General features: G+C 40.8%; 1 protein-coding gene across 1 annotated transcript; it reads right to left on the bottom strand.

Annotated features, from left to right (window-relative positions):
* Window positions 1-1,215: 1,215 nt before the first annotated feature.
* On the bottom strand, window positions 1,216-18,148 carry borcs6 (BLOC-1 related complex subunit 6). The gene is made up of 4 exons (XM_060835725.1): window positions 17,722-18,148; window positions 16,202-16,356; window positions 9,138-9,221; window positions 1,216-1,892 (listed from the first exon to the last, which is right to left on the bottom strand). Exons 1-4 carry the CDS (start codon window positions 18,062-18,064, stop codon window positions 1,767-1,769), a joined length of 708 nt encoding a protein of 235 aa, XP_060691708.1. The 5' UTR covers window positions 18,065-18,148; the 3' UTR covers window positions 1,216-1,766.
* Between the last annotated feature and the right edge of the window lie 1,874 nt (window positions 18,149-20,022).

Here is a 20,022-nt window from a genome sequence, read left to right on the forward strand (position 1 = left end):
AAAGCAGAACAAATATACAAATCACTTCTAACTTGTGTATTTGCTCTATGTAGGTCCTCTTAACTGATACTATAGTCCTTCTTTCCTGTTGGAAATGAACATCTCCAATAGCTTGTTGGGTAGCAATATAGTAATTATTACACTACAAAATATATCGAGTAGCTGGGTGCATTTCTGTAGTTTCCTTCTCATTTAAATAACAGTTTCAAAGAATACAGATTGCATTTACATTAACTTGCAAATCTTCAAAATGTTCCAAAGCACTTAACAGTCAACAAGTTATCAATCATTAATAGAAGTACACAAACACAATAGCCAGATAGATCAATGTCCATTTCATCTAGCTAGGGTACCATAAAAATGCACCTTTCTTCAAATAAATTGCCAATGGGTCTTTTAACATCTGATAGCTCTGACAATGCAATATTTTTTCAATATAGCATTAAAATTATGTTTTGCCTTCTGCGCTCTGAATCTGAAGCAGGACTTGAACACACCACCTTCAAATAAAAGAATGCTACTACTAAAGCTGACGCTCATGATGCACAGCATCATTATTGTTTAATTAGAGTCACAGAGACGTACAGCATGGAAACAGACCCTTCGGTCCAACACCTCTGTGCCAACCAATTTAGTCCCACTTGCCAGCACCTGGCCCATATCCCTCCAATCCCTTCCTATTCATATACCCATCCAAATGCCTCTTAAACGTTACAATTGTACCTGCCTGCATCACTTCCTCTGGCAGCTCATTCCATACTCGTACCACCCTCTGTGTGAAAAAGTTATCTCTTGGGTCCTTTTTATATCTTTCCCCTCTCACCCTAAACCTATGGCCTCTAGTTCTTCTCAATTGTAGCCTAAGAACTTTTCAGACAGGTCACTGGAGAAATGAATTCATGGCTTTTAAATTGCTACCAGATGCCAAATGAAGCCACAAGAATATGGGTGTGTTAGCATGCGGGATTTGACAGCAGAGCTGCCTAGATTTTAAATCTGATCATATTAGGTAGGATCATATCAGATTCCGGTGCAGAGTTACTGCCATAAGATAAAGACTAGACACACATACACTTTAATAAATTGGCCATTAAGAATAAACTTCATAATTTCAATCAAGCATGATTTTTCTTAGCTTGATACTGATTTGTAAATAATTGTATAATTCCAACAAATATGACTGTTTCAAAGAATTGTGTGCCTGAGTTCAAATGCTTTCAGTGCAAGTTCAAACTGTATTATGGTTTTATTTTCCCTAAAAAAAATTGTCTTAAGTGCATTTTATGATAAATACATTTTCCCCAACTTTGTGCTTCCTAGGCAGAAGATCGACGGGTTTATGGTGCTCTCCATTTCCGTTGTTATTTATGACCTTTTTAAATCCATGTTGTACTGCTTCTTCCAACACTGACTCAGAAACTAGGGAAATTAATCCAATTTGCTCATTCAAATCAATGCAAAAGCAGTAGACTTTCCATTTAAAAGGAGGAATAAGGGCAATGAATTATGTACTGCTTGTACATGTTTTTACTTCTGTTGAACATCATGTAAATCTCAAGGTGCTTGTAAACAAGTTTGCTAAGCCAACTGCATGGAGTTTTGTTTAGCAACATAACAATCAGGCTTTGAAAGATTTGCAGATGCCATCACCAATGTCCAAAGTGCTGCTAATTGTAAAAATGTTCTGTTGCAGCAGTTATTGACATTCTACAAGTCAGTAAAAATATCAGAACAAGTCAACCATTCGACTATATCAACAGAGCCAGTTATTTGCAGAGTGTCTCAAACATTTCCAGAGTTCTTTTCACCTCACGGATCTGTTTTGACAACACAAGAATAGGCTGCATAGATCTGTCCAGCTCTTCACATCGAGCCATTAATGTATACATGCCCTGAAAACGTAATAAAAAAAAGTGTTAGATCAATGTGATGAGAAACGATGCAAAAATCTTTACAAACTGAAAGCAATCTGTTATTAAACAATCTTCTTTAAACATCTTAATCTCATGCATTCCTTCACATCTCAAGGTATGTTTTTTCAAAAAAAGGACAACTATTTATGTTGAAGCATGTTGCATTATCTTCTAGTTGTTTGTGGCAAAACACATGACTTCCTGCAAATAGTGTACTTGCAATCTAACTGAGGAGAACCATGGAATGATTACAAAAAAGTCCATCAGCCCAACAAATCTGTGCTGATTGTATAAAGAGCAATTCATTTAGCACCACACTACCTTTCAACATCACATCCCTCCCCAGCAACAAACATTCAAGAATGGCAGAACAGAAGCTAAGAGTTTAACTGACAAGAAATATTTCATTCACAGGAACATAGGATATAGGAAAAAGAATAAGCCATTTGGCCCTTTGCTCCTCCTCTCAATAAAATCACATCTGACCTGGCTGGCATCTCAGCTTCATTTTCCTGCAGGCACCTAATAACCCTGGACTCTATTTTAAATGAGACTTGAATAAAGTTAGACATTAAGCCTCCATTCCATTCTGGGGGAAGCAAATTCCACATCATTAACAATGATTATAGAAAATAAAGTATTTTCCTCATCCATCTTAAAAGGGAAACATTTTAAAAAGTATTTCCTAGTTTTAGTCTGCTCCACAGGAGGAAATACTTCCACATATCCAATCCCCTCACTATCTCAATGTTTTACTAAGATTACCTTTCATTCTTCTAAATTCTAATGGACATAGGTATAAACTATTCAACCTTTTATTCATAAGTCCCTCATCAAGGATAAAGTTGAATCTTCTTACTGCTGTTTCTAAAGCAATCATCTTTTTTCAATAAGGAGACCAAATGTGTGCACAATACTGTAGTTATGATCGGAGCTATCAATGCCTTGTAGTTCCACGAGAACTGCCTTACTTTTATATTTCATTCCACACACTATTGCAGACTGGCCATCTCCTCTTGACACCAAAAATGAAAGAAAAAGTTTTCATTGCCAAACTTAACTACAGCCTGTTCTGCTGTAATGCGGTATTTGTGCTCCCGTGCAACTACATGCTATAGAGAACTGTGCAATAGAAAATAACAGGCCCTATGGACAAAACAGAGTTGGAGCAGACCAATGATATCAGCAAAAATGAAAACAAAACAAAAATAGTAGTTAACCTAACACAAATAACAGCAAAGTCTAAGTAAACTTTTAAATCAAATTTTAATTAAATAATACAATAAATTTAACACTTTAAGGGGTTTCTGGATTGGAGGTACAGTATAGAACTATATTAAACAGGGGCTGAGAGAGTCATCATCATTACTTTCAGGTGCAGGATTATGATGAATGAAAATATTTAGTCCAGGAGTGGATGGCTGTGACTTATTGTCCTCAGACGGTTTCTTGGGGGCTGGCTTAAAAAAGGCTGCAAGTTTTTACTGCTTTGCCATCTTTTTTCTTTCATGAAGAAGCCAGATAAGATTTTATGCCATGAACTGCTATCCTGCTATGATTTGTATTGTAGTCATTGCCTTCTAAAAGATGAACTTCCCTCGGGATAAAAGGAAAAACAGAAGTAGAAAGTTCTCCGTGATGCATCCTGGTTTTCGTCTTCATCTTGAACCTCAATTTCCCCCGCAGCCACAAGTTGCTATAGATCAGCTGTGCAGAGGTCTTCACAATAGGACTCAAGTAGCTCCTCGACATGCTCAGTCTTCAAATCCAAATTGCTTTGCAAGAGCAACACAATGTTCAATTTCTGGAGGTTCTTCTGGCGATTCAACACCTTTGAAGTCAAGAAAATCTGGGGAAGCTTCCGCCAAACTACATGCAAGCAGTCCATACTGACAGCACCCCAGGCCTCCACAACGATGTCAATAGCACTCAATGTTAACGCTCTTCCAAAACTGAAGAACACGGCCCTCATTATCCCCCCTCAATAGCTGCAGTCAGTTTCTCCGAGTGTGCACCTTGAATAATAAGCTTTAATAGCAGCTATGGCACCCTGTTCCATGGGTTGAATGAGAGAGATTGTGTGTGGCGGTGGAATTAGTACATTGATGCTTTCAGAAAGTTCACCAATGGTGGGAGGATGGCTTGGTGCGTTGTCCAGAATGAGGAGAATAATGAAATCCAAATTTTTTTCTCCTACAATAATTTCTAAAAACATCCTCAACAACATCAACAATAAAAGGTTATTTGCCCGGTCATCCAACCTCTTTTGGTTGACCTGAGGTAAACACATTTATAGAGTGGACTGAAGGCAACCTTCCAAGACTTGTTGGTTGGCAGGGTGGTACACCAACACAGGCTTCAGCTTTAAGTCTCCACTAGCATTGGCACCCAACAATAGTCATAAGATCCTTTGCAACTTTAAAACCTACAGCGTGTTTCATTCTTAGATATATAGGTTCTGGATGGCATTTGAAGATGTGATCTAAGGTGTAGCCTTCTTCCTCAATCAATCTTTTCACCACGGAGGAAAATGACAGCACACATTGTGGGCTGCACAGTGGTTAGCACTGCTGCCTCACAGCGCTAGAGACCCGGGTTCAATTCCTGACTCAGGCGATTGACTGTGTGGAGTTTGCACATTCACCCCGTGTCTGCGTTGGTTTCCTCCGGGTGCTCCGGTTTCCTCCCACAGTCCAAAGATGTGCAGGTTAGGTGAATTGGCCATGCTAAATTGCACGTAGTGTTAGGTAAAGGGGTAAATGTAAAGGGGTAAATGTAGGGGAATGGGTGGGTTGCGCTTTGGCGGGTCGGTGTGGACTTGTTGGGCAGAAGGGCCTATTTCCACACTGTAAGTAATCTAATCTAATCTGCACTAGCAGCTTTGCCACATAACTTTACATTATGAAAGTGTAGCAGTTCTTAAACCCAGCAAACCAGCCACTACTAGCACTGAAGGCAGATGAAATTGCTGCAAATGCACCTTTTTTCCTTAGGCCTTCTTAAGTTGATAAGGCTTTCTGTTTTATGGAAAGAAAAGTGACCCCAGATTGCTTTTCAATTGATCTTCTATCCACTTACTTAGAATCTCAAATTCCTTTGTTTGTCATCTCTTAGAATTGCATAATAGCTAATGGGAGTTTGTGTTTTTAAAAAATGTTCCCAATTCACCAATCACATTACAGCCAAATCACACTGTCCTATAACTTGTGTTTTTTCAATGACCTGTACCTCATGTTCAGTCTCCTCTTCCAAATCACTGATATAGACTGTAAATACCTGAGGAGCTACCAGCACCTGTGGTACTACAGTAGTTACAGTCTGCCAACTGAAAGAGAAGGCTTACACAATATCAAAAGATATCAGGAGGAGGGTGTGGTTAAGTTTCAGGTCTTTTTTTCCTCAATAACTATCCCAAAAACTGAAATGTACTGTATCTCCATAAAAGAGCAGATTCTCATTTATGATAGAAATACCAGTTTCTGTACAGAAAGATCACAACAGCAATGGTTCATGGCTCAGAAAATGCAGGGCACCTTCTCCATCACACAACAATGTCAGTAGATACAGGGCACTGATGAAGCTTAAAAAGAAAACTCAGAACCACAACTGAAAATCACATATGCCTTTCAAAACACTTCAATCTCAATAGTCTAACAAAAAATTGGAACTTGGATTTAGGGCAATTCCAGAGGTTCTGTACATTTTAATTTTTTTTCAAATATTCACATACAATTAAAGAATTAATAAAAATTAAAAATGATAAAATAATGGCAATATTTTGTTAAATATCTGTAACAGAAGGAGGTCACACTGCACAGTTAATTTCTATTACATTGTCATTTCCACCCATTCAAACATAAACTTTGCAACAAGGTCATGCACAGTAAAAATGCACCTTTTGTCTGGTTAATTTCATCCATAAACACAGCTTCATTATAAAATGTTTAGTGTTGTCTTTTTGTAGAACATTAAAAATTAAGTTCTAGAAAGAATTAATTAGAGCTCTTGTGCCTCAGTGAGCAGACTTCACAAACATTTAACTGTTTCGACCTCTACCCTTTAAAGAGACAACATTGTTCCTCTTTCAACTTCCTCAATTTTATTGATGAAAGTGTTCTCAATAGTTAGTACTAATGTTTCCACATATTGGTCAAACTATTTCCTAACTTCTACTGTTGCTGTTTAACTTAATTGAGAATAGAATAGTAGTGAACATAAGAAATCCCCAAAATCATCGACAGCAATGATTAATGATTAATGCGAGGTGTGGCATTGCCCATTGGAGCAAAAAGGATTATATATTTAATAGTAGAATACCTAATGAAGGTGGCATTTGTGGTAGTGGTAGCATCCTTTGAGCTATGGGCTTGGGTTTAAGTCTTACCTGCTCCAGAGATGCGTTATAACACATCTGAACAGGTTGGTTAAAAATATCTAAATACTTAATGAGCACTTTATAATATTGCTTACTAAGGAAGTGGATACTGACCTATTGATAGTGGTGGAGGTGATACAGTTAATGGAAGTTTATACGATGTAGAGCAAATACTGGCTATATTTAGGGCAGCTAATTTTCCTGCATTAGATGGCTTGCATCCAAGGTTGCTAAAGGAAGTTGGAGACGGTAGAGGAGTCTGCCATAAATCTTCCAAATTTCCCTACTTATGGGCAAGATGACAGATGATTGGAGGATGGCAAGGATGACACCCTAATTCAAGAAAGGATGTAATGACAAATAACTGCAACTCATCAGTTTCTCACTAATAGCAAGTAAGGTTTTAAACGACAATTAGGAGGAAAAATATCAAAAGGATACTTTGCAGAGATTGACGTTCAAATAGTCAGATGTTTGCAATAGGCAAATACTAATTGACTGATCCAATTATGTTTTCTAATGAAGTAACACAAGATTTATGATAGGAAAAGAATAGCTGTTTTCTCTGGTTTATTAAGAAAACCTTGGACAAGTTACAACGTTAAAGCCTGGATGAGAAAATTGAGATTCATAATAGGAGGGTCAGTTTCAACTCGGATGGAAATTTGACTTAAGAACAGAAAACTGATCACCATGTACTTTTCAGACTGAAAGATGCTAGAGGGGTAGTCGCACAAGAGTCAGTGTTGGAGGCACTTTATTAATGTATATGAATGGACACTGCTGAAAAATTATGCATTTTGTTGAAGCTTTATGTCTTGCATTCTTAACAATTTGCATGAGAACTAAGGTAAAGAAACACATTCACATTGTGTAAGAGGAACATGCTGATTAGTTGACAAACAGACTCTGTTGGTGGAGATGTTGTCATGAAGAATGCACCAACTAGATAACGATTGACAGTTAACTGCCAAGTTGTGTTCAGAACTCAATTGCAGAATGATCTCTGCCAAGATGGCATGACCTTTTGAGAAAATAGCTAATAAAGCTAATGCGATCCTGGTCTTCAAAAACAGACATATTTGCCCAGGGTTTCCAGTCTTCACATATTCTAGGGTTTCAATGATTCTATGATATTCAGAAACGGCAATCATTACCGACAACCCCTCCCAAATCATTTACTGACCTACCTCCTACCAGAATCAACTCACTAAACCCTCATTTCTATTCTAATCCCTTAACCAGCTCTCCCCCCTTCACACCCTCCCATTTGTTCGGAAAGACAGGAGAATGTCACTAAGTCATGATGCTCATTTGGACAGTCAGTGCAGACAACAGGCCAAATAGACTTCTATAGCACTGCAATACTTCCATGATCAGGAGAAAATAGCTCACATGGTGCCGATTTTTTATGTTTCAAGTTAATTTATGTAGTTTTTCACAACCAACTAAAATCAAACTGGTGGTGGGAGCAAAGTAAAACTCAAGCTACTCATTTAGTTTTGTTTGAAATGTTAGCAACATTGACATAGCAGTATTTAATGCCCTCCTCTAGTTGTCCCAAGCCTATGATGATTTAATCATGTTTGTAGAACTAGAGTTAAATGCCAGCAAGATTAATGACAAGTGTTGGGTTTCTCTCCATGAAGCAAATTGCTGAATCAGGTGAGTTTTTTTAAAAACTAGTTTCAGACACCCTTCGTGACCATTTTCTGCCACTTTCCCACAATTTATAATATTTATGGAATACAATTTATCAATTTGACATTAGAATTTAAACTCATTGACAAGTGGTCAGTTCAGTATCAATCACTGGGCCAGCATAATCACAAAAATAAGGTTTCCATGTGAATTCTTCAAAAAAAAAATGCCTCACTGCTAACCAAGCATAACTATTATGACTTTAACAAACATACTAATGCCAACACGCAATGGACATTCAAAAAGTGGCTATTCTCTAAGACAAAAGCAGGAAAGAACTCTATAGTTATAAAGATGCGAATTCCAAATGATGTGGCAGTGGTCACTGCAGTAGACTGTATGCTTCTAAGCAACTATTCTAAAAACAGAAAACACTCCCAATATACACCTATCCCCTGTCCTCACTTGACTTGTAGCAAGCCTGGTTAGATGGCAATGAAGAGCAACAGCCTGCCTTGATTTGTCTTTCAAAACCCAAATAGAATAGAAACCTTTCACTTAGGTGAGAGAAACTTGTGTTTAAGTGACTCAATAATCAAAAATTGGGAGGCCTAATCAACAGCAAAGGAGCAAGGTCCTGCATTTTAAATGGTTTAACCACTTCAAGATCTGTTACACTTCTGACTTTCTCATGTTACTTATTTGTTAAGGATGCCTACTCATGGACTGTCTTTAACAGCCTGCCATTATTTTGTCTGAAGTGATGCTAATAGGAAACGATTTTCTGCCACTGTTCATACTGGGACTTGGTTTAGAGGGTACAGATGAAAATACCCCATACAACTCCAATTCAAGTACTAATTTAGCATTTAATAATCTCACATAGATAATACAGGAATACCCAATTATAGATATCTTGTGCCATATTATTGTTATAACAGCCACTTATTTGATACAGTATTACTTAACTCTATAGCAATCAGCACAAGAATGAACCAATTTTGTTTTTTAAAATTAGACAAGCTAAGAACCATAGAGAATGAGAATAAAGATGCTAATGAAGATTATAGACTGAACTATAACTTTGTAAAGTTATATCCCACGACTTGCAGTAAGTTAAATCAATTAGATTGGCTTATAAAATAAAACTCAGTTAGAATAATCAGCACTGAACTGAATTAGTTTTCATTTTAATTATATGCCCTCACCTTTATACTCATATCCACCGACTCTCCAAGACTATCCACTGAATCTCGATAGGTTTGAATGTAGCCCACACTTAATGCTGTCATCTGCATTAAAAAAAGCATAAGTCAATATTGAACATTTAGCCCACAGTCAACCGATGAAAGAAAAGCATGAAGGACAAATATCTGTCTGCAAATTTCATAGATGGGTAAAATTAACAATTGGGCCTACAAGGCACTTCAACTAACAGACTGAGGAAAAAGGAATGCAATAAGGAGGGTGAGGAATTCTTAAAGCGTATACTGGGGAACTCTTAATAAGTATGCTGTTCTGAAAAATGAACTTATTCAGTAAGACAACACTGGCTAATATAATCCATAAAATATTAGGTTTAAAATAGTTATACAAAGAGATAAATAGAGATCAAAAGTGAAAATACCCACTTAAAGAGAGCCAAATTCAACGTTTTGCGAACTGATCAAGTACCGATTCACTGGAAACAAAGGTTGGTCAGGAAAAGAATAAATAAGCACTGGCAGACCTTCAAGGCAAGACTGTTCAAGTCCAAACTGAGCACACTGACACAGAAGGAAAAGAAAGGCATCCACAGACACAGTGAATACAGTGGGTGAAAGTCCGTTGACCAGGGTCACAAATTTAAGCGTAGTGATGAAAGAAAAACCCAAGGCAATAATCCTTCTTTACAAAATGAATGGTTGGGATTTAGAATGTATTGCCCAATCAGGTACTGAATAATAACCTTCAAATGAGAATTTAATAAATATTTGGAAGGGAAAAAAGGCAAGTCAAATGGGAAAAGTAGGAAGTGGGACTAATAGGTTTGTACTTCAAAAGGAGTGACAGGCCAAATAGCTTCTTTGTGTAGCAGTGCTTTGATAAAAAGTTTTACATCTCCCCACATTACTTTTCTTCTTTATGACATTATGCTAAATCTAACTCTCGCCAAGCATTTGGTTCTCTGATCTGATATCTCCTTGCCATACTTTGTCTTATAACAGTACTGCAAAGTGCCAGCAACATTTATGATGCAAAAGATGCTATATAAATAAGCTGATGCTCCACTCCATCTTCCTGTCATGGAGGAGTTAGATGAAGAACCCTCAAAATGATATTGAGAATAGTTTCATTTAACAGTAGTAGCCGCCTTTCTGGCCCATCGAGCCTGCTCTGCCATTCACTAAAATCATGGCTGATCTATGCATCATCTCAGCTCCTCCTACCTGCATTACCTACAACCACTAATTTCCATACCATGCAAAAACTCATCCAACTGTATAGTCATAGACTCAGATGTACTGCATGGAAACAGACTCTTCAGTCCAACCTGTCCATGCCAACCAGATATGAATTCCACAGATTTACTACTCTCTAAGAAAAGCAGTTTGTCCTCATCTCTGTCCTAAATCTACTTCCCTCTAATCTTGAGGTCATGTCCACTCGTCCTAGTCTCTCACACCAGCAGAAACAACTCGCCTGCGTCCATCTCACCTTTCCCTTCCATAGTTTTATATGTTTCCATACGGGTGGCACGGTGGCTCAGTGGTTAGCACTGCTGCCTCACAACACCAGGGTCCCAGGTTCAATTCTAGCTTTGGCGAACTGTCTGTGTGGAGTTTGCACATTGTCTGCGTGAGTTTCTCCAGGTGCTCTGGTTTCCTCCCACAGTCCAAAGACGTGCAAGTCAGGTGAATTGGCCATGCTAAGTTGCCCATAGTGTTAGGTGCATTAGTCAGAGGATCTGGGTGGGTTACTCTTCGGAGGGTTGATGTGGACTGGTTGCGCCGAATGGTCCGTTTCCACATTGTAGGGAATCTAATCTAATCAATCCCCTTTCATTCCTCTCATGAGTACAGGCCCAAGCAGCTGAAGCTTTCCTCATTTCAGGAACCAACCTAGTGAACCATCACTGCACCACCTCCAGAGCCGGTATATCCTTCCTCAAGTAAGGAAATCAGAACTGCACACAATATTCCAGATGTGGCCTCACCAACACCTTGTATAATTGCAGCAGAACCTCCCTGTTCTTAAGTTCAATCCCTCCAGCAATGAAAGCCAATATTCTGTTAGCCTTCCTAATTACCAGTTCCACCTGAAAATCAACTTTTAGCGATTCATATATGAGCACTCCTAAGTCCCTCTGCACAACAGCATGCTGCAATCTTTCACTATTTAAATAATATTCTGACCTACTATTTTTACTTCCAAAGTGGATAACCTCACATTTACCAACATTGTACTCCATCTGCGAGACCCTTGGCCATTCACTTAACCTATCTAAATCTCACTCAATTTAGTGTCATCAGCAAACTAGGATACCTTACATTCTATCTCCTCTTCCAAACCATCTTCTCCTTGGTATAAGTCTCAGAAGATGTGGAATCCAAAAATCATCACATTATACAAAAACAAAAAAACTGAACAAGTTCAAGTTCTTCTCACTCCTTAAGCTCATGAGGAAGGCTATGGGTCAAATTTATAGGACTCCATCTACATCTGCAAATGAAGTTTACCCCAAAACACAGCACAGTACCTATGCTGACAGATCTATTGTGGACGTGTTCTTTTCCATATATCATCTATGAGGGAGAGGTGCACAGAACAGTCTGTTCCTAAGTCATAGGCCTGTTTATGGTGTTGAATGACTTTGAGAGAACTGGACTCTACAAGATTTTTGACTGTCCACAAAAGCTCTAAGTCTCAATCCCACATTTCACAACAGTATATGCTTTATCATACTGTACAGTTTGATGTCTCCACTTCAGAGGTTTTGGGGTGAAACACTGCTGACACATGGCTGTGTTCTTGAAAATGCATGAACTTTCTCTCCCATACCTGTAACCTGCTTTTCTCATTTATGTAATGCAAAGTGGTTAGCAAATTTCAGATCCAGTGACTCAACCTGCAGAACTAGACACATACATATGGAACACAGCTACCACCTTTGGCTAACCCATGAAATGCACACAAAATAACTTCAGTTCAAGTTGACACTTTACAACCCATGTTCTCAACACGTTGTGAGGCTGTGAAACACAGATGACTTGCATCGATCAACAGAAGACCAACAATTTCTATCTTCATGCCTGAGATACATTTTAGATGTATCCAGGAAGGACAAAAGCACACATGAGGAGCTCACAAGTTTGTCAGGATTCAAGCAAAGGTGATTGTATTACCTCATCCACATCCAGAGGACAAGAATTTTCAAACGCTGACTGGGGGCGAATGTTTGCAGGTAAAGGGGTGGCTGGAAAATGGGAAGTCTTCAGAAATGAGATAACAAGAATCCAGGGAAAGTATATTCCTGTTAAGGAGGGAAGGCTGGTGGTATAGGGAATGCTGGATGACTAAAGAAATTGAGGGTTTGGTTAAGAAAAAGGGAGCATATGTCAGGTATAGACAGGATAAGTCGAGTGAATCCTTAGAAAGAGTATGATGACAGTAGGAGGGAAATACTTAAGAGGGAAATCTGGAGCGCAAAAAGGGGACGTGAGATAGCTTTGGCAAATAGAGTTAAGGAGAATCCAAAGGGTTTTTACAAATACATTAAGGACAAAAGGGTAACTAGGGATAAAATGGGGTCCCTCAACCCCACCACCCTATGGACGAACATTTCAACTCTCCCTCGCACTTTGCCGAGGACATGCTGGTCCTGGGCCTCCCCCACCGCCACTCCCTCACCCCACCCGACGCCCGGAGGAAGAATGCCTCACCTTCCGCCTCGGAACACTTTAACCCCAGGGCATCAATGTGTACTTGACCAGTTTCCTCATTTCCGCTACCTGTACCTTATACCAGTTCCAACCTGCCAGCTCAGCACTATCCTCATGACCTGTCCTACCTGCCAATCTCCCTTCCCACCTATCCGCTCCACCCTCCTCTCCAACCTATCACCTTCATCCCCACCTCCATCCACCTATTGCACTCTTAGCTACCTTCTCCCCAGCCACACACCCTCTCCCTGCTTTTGCCCAAAACAGCAATTTTCCTGCTCCTTGACCTGCTGTGCTTTTCTAGCACCAATCTAATCTTGACTCTGATCTCCAGCATCTACAGTCCTCGTTTTCACCATTCAAAGATCAGCAAGGCAGCCTTTGTGAGGAACCACAGAAAATGGGGGAAATACTAAACGAGTATTTTGCATCAGTATTTACTGTGGAAAAGGACATGGAAGATATAGAATGTAGAGAAATAGATGGTGACATCTTGAAAAATGCCCATATTACAGAGGAGGAAGTGCTGGATGTCTTGAAGTGCATAAAATTGGCTAAATCCTAAGGACCTGATCAGGGGTACCCTAGAACTCTGTGGGAAGCGAGGGAAGTGATTGCTGGGCCTCTTATTAAAATATTTGTATCATCGGTAGTCACAGGTGAGGTGCCGGAAGACTCGAGGTTGGTTAACATGGTGCCATTGTTTAAGAAAGGTGGTAAAGACAAGCCAGGGAACTATAGACCGGTGAGTCTGACCTCGGTGGTGAGCAAGTTGTTGGAAGGAATCCTGAGGGACAGGATTAACATGTATTTGGAAAGGCAAGGACTGATTCGGGATAGTCGACATGGCTTTGTGCGTGGGAAATCATGTCTCACAAACTTGATTGAGTTTTTTTGAAGAAGTAACAAAGAGGATTGATGAGGGCAGAGCAGTAGATGCGATCTATATGGACTTCAGTAAGATGTTCGACAAGGTTCCCCATGGGAGACTGATTAGCAAGGTTAGATCTCATGGAATAAAGGGAGAACTAGCCATTTGGATACAGAACTGGCTCAAAGGCAGAAGACACAGGGTGGTGTTGGAGGATTGTTTTTTTAGACTGGAGGCCTGTGACCAGTGGAGTGCCACAAGGATCGGTGCTGGGTCCTCTACTTTTTTGCATGTATATAAATGATTTGCATGAGAAACAGAAGAGTTAGGAAGTTAGTAAGTTTACAGATGACACCAAAATTGAAGGTAGACAGCAAAGAAGGTTATCTGAGATTACAATAGGCTCTTGATCAGATGGGCCAATGGGCTGAGAAGTGGCAGATGGAGTTTAATTCAGATAAATGCGAGGTGCTGCATATTGGGAAAGCAAATCTTAGCAGGACTTATATACTTAATGGTAAGGTCCTAGAGAGTGTTGCTGAACAAAGAGTCCTTGGAGTGCAGGTTCATAGCTCCTTGAAAGTGGAAATGCAGGTAGATAGGATGGTGAAGGCAGCGTTTGGTATGCTTTCCTTTACTGGTCAGAGTATTGAGTACAGGAGTTGGGAGGTCACGTTGTGGCTGTACAGGACGTTGGTTAGGCCACTGTTGGAATACTGCGTGCATTCTGGTCTCCTTCCTGTCAGAAAGATGTTGTGAAACTTGAAAGGGTTCTGAAAAAAATTTACAAGCATGTTGCCAGGGTTGGAGGACTTGAGCTATAGGGAGAGGTTGAATAAGCTGGGGCTGTTTTCTTTGGAGCGGAGGTTGAGGTGTGACCTTATTGAGGTTTACAAAACCATGAGGGGCATGGATAGGATGAATAGGCAAAGTCTTTTCCGGGGGGGGGGGGGGGGTCCAGAACTAGGGGGCATAGGTTTAGGATGAGAAGGGAAAAATATAAAAGAGACCTAAGGGGCAACGTTTTCATGCAGAGGGTGGTATGTGTATGGAATGAGCTGCCAGAGGAAGTGGTGGAGGCTAGTACAACTGCAATATTTAAAAACCATTTGGATGGGTATATGAAGCATTGGAGGGATGTGGGCCAGGTGCTGGTAGGTGGGACTGGATCAGGTTCAGATATCTGGTCGGAATGGACAGGTTGGACTGAAGGGTCTGTTTCTGTGCTGTACATCTCTATGACTTCAACTCACTGCTTGGAATTTGACAGTCAAATGCAGAAAGCATATGCTCAAGTTAAAAGCATTGTTTAGACTACAATTAGGAGTATCAGGTTGTTCTGGACATCTTGCTTTGGAAAAAAATTGTCAATGATGTGCATAAGTTACAGAAGAGATTTACTAAGATTATATAACACATTTAATATAATAAAGGAGACAACACTAACAAATTAGAAATTAAGCTACATAAAATGAAATGAAGGCAGATGGCCAAAAGCATAACCAATGACATGTTTTAACAAGCACTGAAAAAGGAACAAAAATGTACTGATAGTGATTTGTGGAGTTCAATTTTAGATGTTAGACCTATGCAGCTGAAGCTCAAGGCCAGAATTAAAGGATCACAAATAACTCAGGATCAGGGGTGGGGAGGGATTAGAATTCAGAAAACCAGCCAAGTTTGGATTGCACTTCCAATTGAGCAGATAAGTAGTCTGATAATTTAATAACAGTGAAGATTTTGAGAGGCAGTGAGTCTCATCAGCATACTCATGAAAACTAACTCTGTGCTTTGAGATGATGTCACTGAGAAACAGCACGTAGGTTATAAATAAGAGGGAACTGAGGATAGATCCTTTGGGAGACCTCAGATGTCATGGTGTGCAGCAGGGATAGAATCTCTTGCAAGTGGTACAATGGCTAAGACTGGGTAAATGAGCATGGAATCAGACAAGTGCAGTCTCACCCAGTTGAATGACAGGGAAAAGTCATTGGAAAAGCCACAGATGAAGGGGTGCTAAGTATAAAAGGTCAAAAATTGTCAAGAGAAATCAAGACCTTTTTCCACTAAGACTTAATCCAAACATTCAAATTATAAATGCTTTTGATTCTCTTACAAATTTTGATAATGCTTTGAAAGCAGAAGTATTTCCATTGCTCATTGAAGTTCAGATTTAATATCTGCAGATGATGATCAGAAAATGAAGTACTATTCACTTAAGACAGAGCTTTGTCAAGGCATGAAATACCCTAGCAGCAAATTCCAAAGCATCTTTTACAAATGCATCATGCCATATCATAACAAAAAAAGTTACAAGATGAAGAAATAGACTAAGTGAACAATTCTTTTGAAGAAGCAGCACATACACAAGCTGAATGGAATTCTTCTCTGCTGCAAAGTAGTTCTAGGGTTGAAAATTCAACAATTTCAGCACGATGAACAACTATCATGGTTCGAATTTGATTAGATGCATACATACATTCTGGATTGTGGCATTTAGACTTTTCAGCATCTGATCCACTTTCTGAGCGACCTCCTTTGCATCTTGCTCCAGCTCTAGCAGGACACCAGGATCTATCGGAGGATTGTCTGATTTTAACCTTTGCATACTTCTGGTTTTCACACTACTTCCAGCTGGAAAGACACAAGGAAGAATGCTACATCTTCACTGCCATATGAATTTGTTTGAAATGCCTAGTTTACGATTGTTTACAATGGATAAACAATTTTATCCATTAAGTGAATGAAATCAATACATATTCATGACAGCAGATATTTACTAACTTGAAAGAAAGTGAAATGTCTCAACTTCCTCAACTTCCACAAACCCTGAACACTAGGTACCTCTATTAGACTGAATGGTGAAATGGAAATCATAACTTTTGACTGGTCAAGAGTTCAATCTGGAGGTGTCAAAGCTTGCACAGCATGGAATTTTCAAGAAAGAATGCATCCCTTGCAATTTTAAATGCAACACACACCTTTCCTTGTTTTGGTAAACAGAAATGTGTATCTAGCTTCTGGATTTTTCCAATGTAAACCTGTCACATCAAAATTATAATTACATAAAACAAAAAATGAGCCTGATCATATACATATCTGTACAGAGGTTTCTGCATTAATTTCAGTCATATACTCAGAATATCAGAGAAAATTATATTAGCTTCACATCCCCTGGCCACACCCAACAAACTGTCTTGTCCTAACTCAAAGGGCAAGTTGCTTCCTGTGCCTTTAACCATTCCTTGACCTTTACTAATTTCTACATTTGATACCTCTTACTGAATTCACAGAAATCGGAGAAACGTAACGCTGCAAAACACCAATCAGTCCATTATGTGTATACTAGCTCTTGAATGAAGATTATTGTCAAAAAGTCTGGCACTAGGAACAATTATTTTTACACAATGGGGTGGTATGGTGGCTCAGTGGTTAGCACTGCTGCCTCACAACACCAGGGACCCAGGTTCAATTCCAGCCTCAGGCAACTGTCTGTGTGAATTTGCACATTCTGCGTGTTGTTTCTTCTGGGTGCTCCAGTTTCCTCCCACAATCCAAAGACGTGCAGCCCAGGTGAATTGGCCATGCTAAATTGCCCATTGTGTTGGGTGCATTAGTCAGAGGGAAATGGGTCTGGATGGATCACTCTTCGGAGGGTCGGTGTGGACTTGTTGGGCCGAAGGGCCTGTTTCCACACTGGAGGCAACCTACTCTAAACACCAACTGCCAATATTCTCCTTTGATCCCAAACGTGCCTATCCAAATAATCATCCACTAACTTCTTGAATGACTCAACTGAACCTGCCACCACTACACAGGGCAGAAGTGAGGACTGCAGGTTAGAGTGGTGCTGGAAAAGCACAGCAGGTCAGGCAGCATCTCAGGAGCAGGAAAATCGACGTTTCGGGCAAAACCCTTCATCAGGAATCACTACACGTACAGTGCATTTGGTACAACTTGCAAGTGTTTACAGCCAGACCTGCACGTGTCCTTACTCACACTCCAGGTCCAGGCTCTGCTTTGAGCTCATTTTGATCTTATCCTGCAGGTTGTTGGCCACGTAGTGGGTGAGGTCCCCGTCGTGGCTGACGGTGCCCTCCAGCTCCAGGGCACTGGAGATGGTCGCCCTCCGTCCTTCCAGCTTGCCATCGCGGCCTCGGACGCCGGCCAGGACCTCGCTGATGCCGTCCAGGCTTTTGCTGTCCTGCAAGCGGCCGCACACCCTCTCCCGGGCCGCAGGGTAGACCACCCCTGGCTGCGGGGGCTGCTCTTGCTGGCGCCCGGAGGGGGGGTCGGTTCCCTCTTCGGAAGGCGGGACCGGGCCGGCTTGGAGCTCCGCCATCGCCAGGCGGCCGACGGGGGCAGACGCTGGACGCGCCGGCTGCCCCGATCCCGTTCTCACTGACCGCCGCCCCTAGCAACCGAGGAGCGCAGGCGCAGTGAGCGGCTGGGCCGCCATCTTGACGCCGGTCACGTGCCCCAACCGTTTTTTTTCACGGGGGTGGGGGGGAGGGGAAGAGAGAAAGAGGAAGGAGCCGCCATCTTGAGTGCGGGCAAAAAGAAACGGAGCCGGTGCTTTATTCTCTTACCCCGCCCGCGCTTCATCACCAATTCACGCAAAGGGCGGCCGAACCTCTTCTTTAACCCATCGGCAAACGACGCAGAGGAAGAGATGTAAGAAAAAGGAACCTGCAGCCCGGTAGACGGGCCGAGGCCGGGGTGGGAATTTTAAGAGGAGGGGAATAATAAAAAAACAGGGATGGCGTGCAACAGAGCTCCCACTTACCCTCTGCCATGGCAAAAAGAGCGGCCAACTTGGATGCGTGAGCACGAACTCCCGAGGTTGCGGGGGCAGCGAATCACATCGCTGGCTCCGGTTCCACACGCCGCCGCCGCCGCTGAGAGGGTGGGGAGTAAATGGGGTTTCTGTTGTCTTCCTGTACAGTGTTAACCACACGCTGGAGCTGCTCTCGGTTTCTGTTCTCGTCTGAAGCTTTGTGTGCCTCTCTGTGTGTGGTGGTGCCCGCTCGCTCCCTCCCTCCCTCCGATAAACCGTCTCTTCTCGCCAGCGAGAGACTTTTTTTTAATTTCCCCCCCCCTGTTGATACAAAGAGGATAATGTTGTGATTCCAATTCCACGAGTCACTCTTTTTTTTCTTTACCGGCTTTTTTTTTAAACGTGGCTTGCTTTAAATCCGTACAGAAAGCATCTGATGCTTCGGGGCCTTCAACTTTATTTCTCTCTTTCCCCCCCCCCCCCCCCCGGTAATGTTGTTAAGACACACGTCGCTTATTCATTCAACCTTTTCCCCAAGTCTGCACTTGCTCACTTAGATGACTTCGAGCACCTGAGGATTTATTGTAGTTACCAGGACTGTCCTTGCATCATACTGTACATGGTGGTGTCACCTTCGCCACTCCCTTTTTCTGGCATGTCCCATGCAGCTGACAGCTTTGGAAGATAATGGTAAATGTTTCTGCCTTCTCTGTTCCCATTTCCTTTAGCAACCCGATTGTAAGCCACACAAATGCATCCGTTCAGTGCATTGTTCCCATCATTTTATTTTATTCCATTATTTAACCAACACAGGGGTCCCCCAATTTACAAACATCTGACTTAAAAATGTGAATTCACACAGGGGTGAAGTTTTCAAGATCTGACATTAACATTTCCATTGCTTTCGAATAGCTACTTTTATATTGTCCTGCAATATGTTCCAACTTGCATACAAATTAACTTGTAAATGGATTCAAGAACAGAACCCATTTGCAAACTGGAAACTGTCTGTCTGTTTTTGTCAGTTACTGTTCCTCAGTAATTGCCAACAGAAAGTACTCATTAAGTATTCTATTCTTGGTCTGTCCTGATTCAAAAGTGATAGTGAATGAGGTACTAGATGCATTGGTGTTAACACAATTTGCTGGATTATGGAAAAGTTTCCTTTAAACTGGGAAGGAACAAATATAACTACTTTATTCAAGAAGTTGTGGGGAAGCTATCAGAATTGATCACTTAATGAGTCTACAGCTGGCCACTCTAGCTCAAGGTAATTTTGGAAGGGAATGGTTTTGTGAAAGGGGAATCTTGTTTAACCAATTAATTATAATTCTTTGAAGGAGTAATGTGCTGTGGATAAAGGGAAGCCTGTAGTCATACAGTGTAGAAAATCTTTTAAGTAACCAGCCTCTGAGACCAGGAACATGCTGATTGATCTAGTATTCAGGTTGATCAAGATAAACCCATACACTAACTGATAGAAAAATAATGTGGAAAGGTACACATTACTGTCATACTTTATT

Source organism: Hemiscyllium ocellatum, chromosome 14, assembly GCF_020745735.1.
Source record: "Hemiscyllium ocellatum isolate sHemOce1 chromosome 14, sHemOce1.pat.X.cur, whole genome shotgun sequence".
NCBI lineage: Eukaryota > Metazoa > Chordata > Chondrichthyes > Orectolobiformes > Hemiscylliidae > Hemiscyllium > Hemiscyllium ocellatum.

Excerpts from the sequence above, each read along its gene's own strand:
- borcs6 (XM_060835725.1), bottom strand. The coding sequence starts at position 18,064 with ATGGCGGAGCTCCAAGCCGGCCCGGTCCCGCCTTCCGAAGAGGGAACC. Across the intron at positions 16,357-17,721 it reads GCAGAGCCTGGACCTGGAGT|CTGGAAGTAGTGTGAAAACC; the intron begins GTGAGTAAGGAC and ends GTGTCTTTCCAG. Across the intron at positions 9,222-16,201 it reads TAAATGCCACAATCCAGAAT|ATGACAGCATTAAGTGTGGG; the intron begins GTATGTATGCAT and ends TTTTTAATGCAG.